Source organism: Photinus pyralis, unplaced genomic scaffold (assembly GCF_008802855.1).
Source record: "Photinus pyralis isolate 1611_PpyrPB1 unplaced genomic scaffold, Ppyr1.3 Ppyr1.4_LG1, whole genome shotgun sequence".
NCBI classification, from domain to species: Eukaryota; Metazoa; Arthropoda; class Insecta; order Coleoptera; family Lampyridae; genus Photinus; species Photinus pyralis.
The window spans coordinates 64,415,601-64,429,012 of record NW_022170249.1 but is presented as its reverse complement, the minus strand read 5'-3'; the positions used below and the strand labels follow the sequence as shown (position 1 = coordinate 64,429,012).

Here is a 13,412-nt window from a genome sequence, read left to right as displayed (position 1 = left end):
AGTAACCATAATTCTTTGGTATTAGTGATTAGTTGAGCGCCCAGTGCAAATATACAGCACTATTATTGATTACACATACTATGTACGATCAGGATAGGGTTTGATCGTAGTCATTCAGCCCTGTGATGTATCAGAAACGTTAAACTTAACATGCAGGTTATCTGTAAAAAAAAACGTTATTTTGCTCGTACTAATTAAGGCAAAATATCGTTTTTTGGCAGACCTGCACGTTAAGTCTGACGTTCTTTTTTCGGCGACAGAAAATCGCCGTCCTAAACTTTACCCCAATTGAAAATAATCGTTACCACTTTTCGATTAACTTTATTTATGTACTAACAATATACCGGGTGGTGCCTAGCGCGACGCAGCATAGGGATTTCAATGGTAATTTCTTTATAGTCAATTACTACTTCCCTAATTATTTTAGATCAAAAGTCTAAATAAGTTTTTTTTAGAGAAAAAAATACTGAATCTGTTCATGCTACTACTCATAATTTTCCGTTTTTCAAAACCGTAGAAATCGGGGCAAAAAAAAGGCAGTGTATAAACCTTCCTTTTTTTCCAAAAATCGACTGCACCAAAATTTCTCGGGAAAAAACTTTTTCTGATTAATGTGGGTGCGTAGAATCCAAAACGATTCGTACTTTTTCGATTAGACGTCTCAATCAAAAGTTATGGGCAAAAAACCAATTTCGATAAAAAATTCAAAGGACTGTAACTTTTGATCTAGTAGTCCGATCTTGGAACTGTTTGAAATTATGGATTCTACAGGCCACATTCTATAAGAAAATATTTTTTTCCGGTCGATCTGAGACAATTTTTTTTTCGGAGCTCAAAAAAAGGCAGGTTGTAACCTGCAATGTTTCTGTTGAAAAACAATAAAAATTATTATTATTATTAGACCTGTGACCTCTTAAAAAAAGAGCCCATTGTTTTAATTTTTGTGTTTGAAGTTGAACACTTCTTACCGTTTTACAAATACAAAAAAGTCTGGGTCTGGGTATGTGACCCAGGCGATGATCTTGACCATATTTTCGTTGCAAATAGAAGTCCACATACTGTATGGTTTAAGCTTAAGAGTCTTCTTTACCTAAGCGCAACTTTTTTACATTATGGTATATAGATGATTATAGTTGCAAGAAACAAGATGATATTCTTGCTTAGTCAACTCCTATTTTGGTCCTTAGTTAGTTCCCGTCGACACTGTGCAGCGGCGCTACTTGTTGCATTCAAATTGTTGATTTACCGCCCGCCAAGATACAGACTTTATTTACAAAAAATATGATTTTATTTTTTGGGGTAATGTTTAGAACTAACTTATCTAGAAAACTGTCGGTTTACTTTTTCTATAAACCGTTTTGTTCCAGAGTAAAAAAATAAAACATATTAGCGCAATAATCGATGCAAAACATCTAATCTTTAAACAATCAGTATTCAGTTGCTATAAACTTTTTAAAAAAAATAGCCCGAACATTTTGTAGATAAAGGTCTAAATTAATAAAATAGTTCTTAAAAAAATTTTTTTTTTGAAAAACAACTTGAGTTTTTATGGCGGGCGCTCTTATGGAAATTTACATTGGGTGCAGTGGGTACAGAAGGCTCTTAAAAGCCGCAAACCCCAGAACACACAACGTGGATAAAGCGGTACCTTTACAGAGATGAAACAATTATTAAATTGTGGAATGAGATATTTGACCCCTTTTGCAGTAAAATTAAAGGCTGCACAATTTGCAACATTAAACTCAATACATTACAACATACAATCGTGTTCATTCACGTAGGAAGTAGGTATTCAAATTCACAGGTATATTAAAAACAAATTTATTTTACAATTGGAAATGCTTGCAACAAATTGATATGTTAAATATCTATAAGAACGTTTGGAAGGTTTACACTTATTATTTCACACGCGGTCGTCCATGATTGTACTGGCATTCTAGAACATCTTCCTCACCTTTGCATGAAACGTCAAGGAAAGAAACAAAGTTCCATTTTTATAAAAACGAATTTGTACACTTAATTAAATGAGGCAAAATTGTTTTGCGATGCATAACAAAAAAGAAAAAAATTAGAATTTATAAATTATATGAATGAAATACTTAATGCGGCACTGCGTCGGCAGCCCAAATAATACAAAATTATTTTTATACATACATATCTACGTACACTTTTCATATCACAGTAGTAAATCTGGAGTTACTGTTAAACGGGGAAGGAATACAGTAACTTATCAGTTCAGAAAGAACAAGTTAGTCAATTCATAAGAATAGATTTTTCGATGCTTATAATATCCTGGAGCGCAACGGCCTCATGTACAACCACCGATCCTCTTGGTGCTTTTGGAATAGCTAATAAACAAGAAATTTTACAAATTATAAATGTATGTGAGCAATTATTACCTTTGTTTCCCATTCAGTGTTATTCATCTTACGCTCCCTCGCTTCGTCCCTCTGCCTTTGTTCCACTTGAAATTTAGCAGTAGTCGCCTTATCAATATCATTAAATTTGAGTGCCCTCGTTACTTCCTTCCATAATTTCCGACTTTCATTGTCTGTCTGCTCATTTATAGGCCGAATTTGTTTCTTAATTATTGACAAATTGTTTACGTTGACAAACTCTTCCGGTTTCTCCTAATGACAAATATTTAAAATACTCCAGTAATATTTGGTAGGCTAGTAGATTGCGCAAAAAACACGAAAGGTTTAATGCACCAAAAATGGGGTTTTATATATAATTGGTGCATTTGAAAGTTTTTTTTATGCGAGCCCCTATGAAAGAAAGCTTACCTTGTCTGACCATTTCGCTTCCATTACACCATTCCATTCTCCAGATATACTAACGAACGGCCTCCTTTCGTCAGGCCCAAAAACTTCTGCAGTTATTTTGTGTTTTTTATTCCCATAGAAAGGTTTAGTTAAAAATTCCACATTGCTGTAGTATCCAGTTTTGGGACAAGTAATACTGACGCTCCCTCCCAATTCGATCCATGGAATGGTTAAGATGGATCTTCCGTAACCGCTAGGAAAAGTTACGAAGTATTCCTCATCGTAATCTAATACAGAAACTACACCTTGGCCAATGTTATACACGCAGACGGATAATCCCAAAAATTTCGATTTTGTATAGATGTGTGCATTAAAACTAATTCTTTTATTATAATGTTCTGCATAAAACGCTGAAACTGAGAAATAATGTTAAAATAGGCAGGGAGATTGGTGGTGAAAAAATACTTGGAGGGTGATGTGAAACTTGTTCGGCTATAAACGTTAGTTGATCGCGACTAGCCCACGGCACAGGACCATCGCTTACTAATTGTTCATTGTGCTGTGACCTTGGCGACGTAGGAGGCAGTTCCCAATGGCAACTAAATGTTTCTCCGAGTACAGGATTATATGGCTTTTTGGCAACAGAACTCTTCCGCCCGGCATGATAGGAAGAGAGATACCATCTCACAACTTGGATCATTCTGTCACGTGGTGTGTTAAAATCTGCTATACTGAACACATGGTGAAATAAAACGACCTACAGCAATAATAACTTACCTAATGAATATATCTGGATGCGCAAAGTAGTCCGCGTACATTTCTAACAAAGATCGCCGCTCTAAGATAAATGTGGGCAGTACTACTTTGGTGAGGTCCATACCTATCTTCACTTGCGACAGTAAATGTCGTATAACAGAGCCTTGACTATCCATTTCCACGTCAAGTTCCTCTTCGTCGTCATAAAGAGCTATAATCAACAACCTTCAGAAGAACAGTGTAAATTTTCCGATACCCACAATCATAATCGATGTGTTCCAACGAGCCCGTCTTTCTCAGCGTGCCACGTCGAATTTGGTTGCCTTGTATTGCATTCGGGACCGGAGCTGCCACTGGTCTAGATAATAAATCCTCACTGTTAAACGGACGTGTGCCCCTGAAGCAATAAATACATAACAAATTTAGCATAATATGGAAAATTGATGATAAATTACATAGAATTTGTCATCTGTCACATTTTTGGGTGTGTAGGTACATCTGAGATTTTTGAATGTTACGAGATTAGCAAAGATGCTGATTATACAATCTTTCGTGCCGCCATTATTGGACAATTTCTAATAAGGCTCTTACTTATAAAGCGTTTCTCATGAAGTTTTGAGTATTACTAGACGTACAGGCGGGCGGGCGGAAAATTAGAGTTGCATCAGTTGATTTTAGGTTTAGTCATTCCAAAAAAGAGCTTACAGTCAACAGCAACATGCACAACTTTCTAAACGAAAGCTATTAGGGAACAAGAGGAATCGCTGCAGTCATTTTGACAAATGTTGCAGATTTTGGTTGTAATCTTTATATATAACATTCTTCTGTACGTGTGTTTGCGACTGAACTCCTCTTAAACGACTGAAGTGAAGGGATGAAAGCGATGGCGCAATGTGAAATTTCTTGTTAAGTCATCGGGCGCTTTTTTAGTTTTGGCTCGTTCCTGAGATGCTGTTTTTGAATGTAAAACGTGCAAAAAAATAACATGCTACCACCTTAAACGCAACCATTTACTAAGCCATTTCGGTTTTAAAAAATGCGCTTTATCTGCACAAGAATTTTGCACAATTTTTACTTTTTTGTCTTTATTTTTAAGTGGGTGAGGTTTCAGTCATTGCTGCTTTACCAACGCAACTCACTATACATTTACAAATATTCATGCTCGAATCCCGATTCGAACCAGACACCCTTGGTACCACAGGCGGATTATTAATCACCAATTTCGCCAGGGAAACGGCAAAACACACTGATATGATGCACATATATCAGATTTTCTGATCTTTCTGCCATACTTCCAATTTTTATGAAAATAATTCATGCGACTTTTTAACATTGTGTTAGGGGATGGAACTCCGCAACAAATTTTTAAATGAAGCGAGGGGTCAAACGACCCATAATTTGAAAGGAATTTTCGTTACTTACACAATTATTTTTATTCTTTTAAAATCGATCGATTAATTACAGAGAAATTGAGTTTGAAAGTTTAAATCTCGAAAGGACTTCCAAGAGATGTGAAAATCGGAGGCTGCGTATTGTGTAATGCGAATGAGATATTTTCGATTAAAAATGCGTTCGAACGCGAACGGAAATGGTACATATTAACTTTCTCGCTTGAAGTAGCGAGGCGGCCAAGTGCGCGAGTATAATTATGCTCTTTTCTATGTGACACTAGAGCCGTTCTGTAAATTTTTAATCAGAAGCCATTAATCTAATCGCATAAGGAAAGACAGACAAATCTGTTTCATTTTGATGCTTCTGAAGTGGCCACCACTGAAAACCTCTATTACTCAATAAGGCAGATTGCATTACTGGGCCAATTTTGTCCCGTATTTTACCTAACTAGGTGTGTTTACATGAGCATGTGCGTAATCCACCAAAGCGCATTTCCTCAATGACACACACGAGAGCAATGTAATTGTTAGCAACCTTCCTTTTTTACCAAAAATCGACTACACCAAAATTTCTCGGGAAAACACTTTTTCTTATTAATTTGGGTGCGTAGAATCCAAATCAATTCGTACTTTTTCGATCAGACTTCTCAATCAAAAGTTATAGACTAGAAACCAATTTCGAAAAAAAATTCAAAGGGCTGTAACTTTTGAACAAGTAGCCCAATCTTGGAACTGTTTGAAATTATGGATTCTACAGGTCACAAAAAATTTTCTTATAGAATGTGACACATTCTATAAGAAAATTTTTTTTCCGGGTCGATCTGAGACAATTTTTTTTCGGGGCTCAAGAAAAGGCAGTGTATAAATGTTAACGACTTTTCTTGGTGCGAGAAACACCACAGTGAAGAAGTACGATAGATAGAGGAATTTTGGCGCACATGAGCCGTTACGAAATGAAAATTTGAGATCGATAATACCCTCAAGTAGAAAGTAAACAACACGCATTTGGACAAAGGGTGCAGTTTTATTCATTATTTGTGTTCCGTTTCCCAATTAGACGAATATTGCTCAGCTGTCCTTAATGAAATGCCATTGGCGCATATTGGGTTACAGAAACATAATCTCAACTGTGGTCCATTAGAAACATCATCTGGGGTTGCGAACTTTGAAATCGAGTATTATTAAAAATTACAAAAATGAATAGCACCAGCAATATCGAGCAACTCCATTTATTGATTAAAAAAGCAGGAATACACTTGGCGCCCATATCTCTAAGATCTACTAAAGTAGTTATACATAATAGAAGGGAAAACTCGCTTACTCTCTGCTATGACGCCGAAAAATCCATCGATTAGAAATAGCACGTGTCATGGCCTGCATTTGGATGGAAAATAAAAGCTTCGCGTATAAATATAACACTATTCGAAAATTATTAGCACATATTTTTTTGGCGGTTGTATTTTCAAAATATCACTTTTATAATGGAACTTTTATTGTAAATGCGTCAAGGCAATCGATAACTACTGCAAAATTTCGGTTTAAAGTGTAATAAGCCTAGAAGGACACGAATGAAAGGCGGCCGAGTATTTCCGTAAGGGGTTGTAAACAGGCACTAAAATCTGGCATCGAGCGGCGTCTCGACGCACTGTGTTGTGATGAACAGTAATCATCAGCCCAATAGAAAACGCAACTTGCCATGCTCAGTGTAACTTTTAAACTTGTTTTTTTTCGTACGCGATTCCACTTTTGAAAGTGAACCCATGCGGCACATTTTGATATTGATTTTCAACGAAGCAGAAGTTATTACATTAAGCTTATTAGAGTCACCACGAATATTCGATTGATCTATTAGCAAGTCTGCACCGCAATAATTGCCAATTGCCACCAGATTTCTGAAATTGCAAATTGTACTTGCGCAGTTACGATACGCGTCCTGTGCTGGAAGAGACTATAGGGTTTACTGACTGCAGCTATACAAATGTTTAGGAGACAGTTTTTCACATGAACTTAAATTGCTTTTCTGTAGTGGTGGATCCAAAAGAATCAATGATAATCCCGGCAATGGATTATTTACTAGTCGCACTGGACTGAACGAAGTCTTTGAAAGCGTTACCGACGTTTTCGAAATTAAGCAAAAAGGAAAACGAGCTGCAAGGTCGGTTTTGTTAAGCTCGTTCACCCAACATTTCCGCTCTTAAGATGTCCGTAGGAAGGTACGTTTTGCTGTTAGCGCATGTTTGCAAATTTATTTATAAAAACGTAGCTTTTACTCTCACTTTGGACGATTGGCTGGCTAGCCGGCTGGCAGCAAATGCGGGACTACATGTTGTGGGGTAGGCGACATCTGGGCGCCATCTCCGAGCTAATGTGGTGATTTTTTAGTTTTCTTCTTCTACAGTTTTGGCCCGATTGTTTTCAAATTGGTGTAGTCGGAAAGATCTTGTAAATTGCGCACAACTCCTGCGTAACGGAATTTTGTTTTTTTCCCAAGGGCGAAATTAACCACCTTGTGCAAGATAATATATACATAAAGTAACACTAAAATTGACCAACGAATCGAAATATAATAAAATACAGGAGCTCCATTTAAAAAATGCAATTTTAATATAACTCACCCTGTATAACAATTGCAATTTCGTGGAAAATATATTTAGGTTGTAGCCTTAAGGGTCCTTCAACATTCCCCGACAATGAATTTTAAATATGGGCGTTTATAAACCCACAATCTTTCACCCACACGCTAATGACCCACCCTGTATAATCAAACACACACGCCTTTAATTCTGCACTATCGCAGATTAAATGTCGACAAGAGTAAATTGTATTTTTAGAATAGTTTGCTGCCATTTAGCTCATATAAGATCTATCATAATTCATAAGAGACCAAAAGAAACACCAATAAATAAAGGTTTCGAAATGTTTCGTTTGAGAGCAAAATTTTTGTCTCTTCTTTAATTTTTTTCAGTAACTTTAAAGCAACACATAGAAGAACGGAACGATGATTTTTAAAAATGTGCTTCAATAGGCTAACGACCTTTTTGTCAAGGCGACAGCCATTTTTATTAAGAGACTCGTAATACCCAGATGTGTTTGAATGACACACTCTTGAAGACCCCAAAGAACTGACACATCCACATGGATTTAGAGGCTCTAAAAGCTTCTAAAGATCTTCAAAGGCTTTAGACGACCGTCAACCACTTAACAAATAATTTTAGTTTTCTTGCGAATCTCCAAAGGCTCTTGAAAACTCTGTGATTAGTGGGTCCCTACGATCCTTACAAACTGTTAAAGCCTTCGCTCGTAAAGACTCTAAAACATTTAAAAGGCCCTGAACTCCTCGAGACTATAGGCGACTCTTAAACCTGTTGAATGCTTTTAAAGATTGCAAAGATTTTTAAATGCTCGTAAAGCTTCTTTTGTCCCGCATATGTACTACAGAATTCCTGCGAGTATTTGTTGCATTTGTATTTTGCATTGCATATATTTTAGAGCCATAGAAATCTAATTGCCGATTTGGAATGGACCCAAAGAAGCGGACCTTCAAGCTTAGTAAGACAGTCAGACGCGTAAAAGTGGAGATGAAAAGAATATAAATTTCGATTCCAAACACATAAATTAATAAATCAGTTTGTCGAAACGGAAACTGCGCTACCCTCTGGAGCATTCGCTCTTAGAAAATGTACCAAGGAATATTCTCTCATGTTATGCTGCCCGGACTACCGGAATATTGTCTGGAATATTAGAATCTAGGAGGAAGGAAACACCAACCTCGCAATATTCGCTCATGAAAGTTCTTCTACCACTAAAGAATTCACGTTTGGAAGAACTCTAAGGTGTTTGTCCTGAAACATACTCACCTTAGGCAAAAGTGCTGGTACACTGCTATACTTTCCCTGAGGGGCGAATTTACCCAGGAGAGAATAGGTTTTGCGGTATGCCCTTTCCTTTTTTTTCAAAATTCCTACTCCGAAAGGGCGTACCCCTAAATGGGAGCGCGAAAGAATTGTAATTTCAACGAAATTTGGTATCTGGGGTTTTTGAATATGAAAATTACGAATCTGTTTTGAAAATTAGAAAAAAATCCCTTTTCAAACAAAACATTTGAAAACTGTTTCTTCGGGTTTGTAAACTACCATCAAAATTGAATACCACGTGATATTATTGTTGTAAAGATTGCGGGTAAATTACTACCCAATATATACAGGGTGTTTTTTTGGGAGCTTTAGTTAAAAGTTTCTGGGAAAGTAAAATAGGTAGGTTTTTGAAAATTTATACTTAGGAGTTACTCTGAAGGCCAAAACGATGTAAAATATTTTCAAAATGGCCGCACTTCCGGAAACACCGGAAGTAGATAGTAACTCCGTTATTTTAAATGGCAACCCCTATTTTTTATTGCATTTTTGGATTCTACGTGAAATTTCACTTCTTTTGATACCCATATGTCGATATCTACCATTTATGGTTTTTAAGTTATTTTGACTTTAAGAAAAAAATGGCGGATGCAGATGGTATCTTGATAATTGATTACTTGGAAACGGTTGTAGTCATGGCAACCTATTTTTATCAGTGCATAAAGAATGAATAGGGCTTTCTTTTAGTGCACTTAAAAAAAGTTAAGGTGCGTACAACCGCACCTATGGAGATCCAAATTTAAGAAACTTCAAAGTCTATAAACTCAGTTTTTTTTAATGGAATGACCATGTTCTTAATATTGCATGAGATAGAGACTCGAAATTGGCATATTTTGATATTACATGTTCCTATAGCTATCTTTAACAGTTTCTGATTTATTCCCATTTCATTGAATTGATCTCGGAATTGATGCCATTTTTTTTCGCATTTTCTTTTTAGTAGTTGGCCATGATTTTATAACAATCGAATTTTGAACAAATCAAGGAATGGATTCTTTAATACCATTGATTCTAGTACTAGTCTAAATAATTCATTAATAAATAACTCATTTATTAAGGACGGAAAATTTTTGAAAAATCTTCGTCGTTCAACTGAATTTCTTAAACAACGTAAGTCAGGAAATTAAGAGAGGTAATGCGATATCCGTTCTAGCAACAATTCCATACCAAAAATGTTTCAACGAAGTTGTTTATACTTTGCATTGAATTTATTTTGTTAAACTTGCATTTGCAATTCAATTCATTTTCTTAAATATTCTCTTGTAGAGCTTTGTATCACTTGTGCTTCAACGGTTTGTAGTACATTAGGGGTACAAAATGTCCAAAATTCATACAATTTCGTTCCGGTTTTCGAATGAATGTACGGATCAAAGCACGCGCCGCGATTTTGCCCATTTCACCATAAATAACAATTAAATTCCAAAATAGGTGAAACCACTGCGAGTTATTTTTCGATTTTTGAAAAACTTATGTTCACCTATAACAGTGGGTGATTGATTAGTGTCACTAGATTTGTTTAAAATTCAATTGTTATAGAATCATGGCCGACTACTAAAAAGAAAATCCGAAAAAAATAGTGGCAATTCAATAAAATGGGAATAAGTCAGAAACGGTTACAGATAACTATAGGAACATGTATTGTCAAAATATGCCCATTTCGATTCTCTATCTCATGGAATAGTAAGAACATGGTCATTCCATTAAAAAAAACTGAGTTTTTAGTCTTTGAAGTTTCATAAATTTGGATATCCATAGAGGCGGTCGTACGCAACTTAACTTTTTTTTAAGTGCACTAAAAGAAAGCCCTATTCATTCTCTATGCACTGATAAAAATAGGTTGCCATGACTACAACCGTCTTCAAGTAATCAATTATCAAGGTACCATCTGCATCCGCCATTTTTTTTCTTAAAGTCAAAATAACTTAAAAACCATAAATGGTAGATAAATAGGGGTTGCAATAAAAAATAGGGGTTGCCATTTAAAATAACGAAGTTACTATCTACTTCCGATGTTTCCGGAAGTGCGGCCATTTTGAAAATATTTGACATAGATTCGGCCTTCAGAGTAACTCCTAAGTACAAATTTTCAAAAACCTACGTATTTTACTTTCCCAGAAACGTTTAACTAAAGCTCCCAAAAAAACACCCTGTACATAGTGATACGTAACGCCCCGTAGGAAGTAACTCTATGTTATATAAATTCGAGCAACTGGGAGATTTCCACAAATCATTGCGTCATATCCCACGTGCTCATTATCCAGAATTAAGATCTCTGAACGATAGACGTATCATCCAGAACCGAAATGCCGATGTTTGAAGCAAAATATTGTTACTGAAGAAGAAAAACTAACGATTTTAGAATACTTACGAGAAATTCCACATAGGTTCGTTTTCACAAAATAGTACTTTTAATTAAATCAAATAGTAATTAGTAACTCACGATAAAACTTGTAATCATAAAGCGAACTAGATAAAGCCTATTTTAATTAAATTATTTTGTAACCTGTAACTTTGAATAAGTAGCACGAGTAATGAAAGTCACTTGAAACAGAATTTCTTGTAATATTTCGATGTACATTTGTGTCTATAAAATGAATATGTATTATTATGTTAAAAGTGTCGCTACTAAAAACTGGTTTAGTTCATTATTTGCAATGTAATGTAATTGATTAGAACAAGAAATTTTACACAGGGACGTAGTGCGAGGTTACAACGTATACAGTGCGTAAATTTTAACTCTGAACATACAAATCTTCTGCATACACATAAAACTCCTATGTTTACTTCTAAAATATACATGTCACTGCATTGATATGCTTGATAGTGATGCAACCCACCTTCCACAAAAAAACCCCCAACAGTGTAAACAAAAAAAGTCAGACGTTATTTTTTTTGTATTTAAGATACGTTTTTGGTCGATTTATTTAGCAGATTCGACTTCTTACGTGTGAAAATCTTTGTTTACAGTGTTAATTCAGTTACTGTAATTTTATTCAATGCTTGTACTTCATTTCTACAATTAAAACACGACAAGTTCTTTTTCTAGTGTAATGTTAATTAACAATTCAGTCATCAACATGAACATTTTTAATGCTGCTATGAATTAATTGACGAAATGTGCTTATCGAGATATTTAGCAGCAAATTATTGAAATACGTCTGTAACATTTCCATTGTTTCTACTTTTGTATACCTTTAAGAGTACCTATTTAATAAATAATTCAGATAATGATGTTTATTGAAAAACATTTGAAGAAGAAAGTAAGTAAGATTAGTCTGAGCTCACATGAAGTATTTGGCCAATGTGCCACAAAACACTCTTATTTCAGATGCCACACATTTAGTTAATCTTGAAAAGGGCAGTAGACCCATAATTTCAAACACACTGAAACCTTTTATAAGAAAGTTTTGCATTTAATCATAAAATATAAAAAGAAACGGTTTATGATATTTAATTATCAAGCAATCTAGGTTTGACAAATCACAATGTTTACTTTTCATTAATTTTTTGAAATGTAAACACTGTGGCTCATTTGGTTCTTTGGTCATTTGGTTTTGTGCCTCAGAGATCAACAATAACTAATTTGACCTATTTTGTACAGTACTGTTCGGAAATAATAGACAAGCGTGGACAAATAGACGTCATCTATACGGACTTCCGCAAAGCTTTTGATCAAATAGACCATCACATAGTTGTCCAGAAGTTAATTGCGTACGGTTTTAGCCATCCAATAGTTCAACTCATTGCATCGTATTTAATGGATAGAAAACAGTTCGTGTCATATAATGGCTACAATTCTCACACCTTCACGCCCACATCTGGAGTACCTCAAGGGTCCAATTTAGGGCCATTTTTCTTCGTGGTTTTCATTAATGACTTACCTTCGGTAATTTCTACGCAGAAACTATTATTTGCAGACGATCTGAAAATCTTTTCACAAGTTAACAGTATCTCCGATTGCGAAAAGCTTCAAATGGACCTGAACAACATACATAATTGGTGCAGCATGAATAACCTCCAGTTAAATATAAGCAAGTGTAAAATTGTCTCATACTCGCGTAAACTTAGTGACATTCAGTTTAATTACACCATATGCAATACGCCTTTAAACAGACACAGTGAAACAAAGGACTTAGGAATCTACATGGACAAAATGTTAACGTTCTCAACTCACATTAATAGCTTAGTTCAGCAGTCATTTAGAATTCTAGGTTTCATCATTCGTGTTAGTCGTGATTTCACTGATATATCGACCATTAAATCATTGTATATATCATTGGTTAGAAGTAAGTTAGAATATGGTTGTGTAATTTGGAATACCTCATTTAAAAAGTATGAAAACAATTTAGAAAACATACAACGTCGGTTCCTCAAATATCTATGCTTTCGTATGGATGGACAATATCCAATTAGAGGATATTCTAATGATATCATGTTAGAAAGGTTCGATCTACCTTCGCTATCTTCTAGACGTAAACGGATGGCTATTTCTTTCTTGTATAAATTTTTAAGTAAAAATATAGATTGTCCTGTACTATATAGGTATATGTCATTCGCAATTCCACGGTTGTCGTCTAGACATACCGTCA

At 35.3% G+C, this 13,412-nt stretch overlaps 1 protein-coding gene across 3 annotated transcripts in view; it reads right to left on the bottom strand.

Annotated features, from left to right (window-relative positions):
• Positions 1–1,805: 1,805 nt before the first annotated feature.
• The window catches only part of LOC116178368 (oxysterol-binding protein-related protein 9), a 55,716-nt gene continuing 44,109 nt past the window's right edge, over positions 1,806–13,412 (bottom strand). For all 3 annotated transcript variants that reach the window (XM_031497854.1, XM_031497846.1, XM_031497862.1), the window contains 6 exons: positions 3,782–3,918; positions 3,543–3,732; positions 3,231–3,496; positions 2,787–3,181; positions 2,400–2,630; positions 1,806–2,348 (listed from right to left, as the gene is read on the bottom strand). In XM_031497854.1, the coding sequence (XP_031353714.1) occupies positions 2,283–2,348; positions 2,400–2,630; positions 2,787–3,181; positions 3,231–3,496; positions 3,543–3,732; positions 3,782–3,918 (1,285 nt within the window). In that variant the 3' untranslated portion in view covers positions 1,806–2,282. The remainder of the gene's footprint in view (positions 2,349–2,399; positions 2,631–2,786; positions 3,182–3,230; positions 3,497–3,542; positions 3,733–3,781; positions 3,919–13,412) is intronic.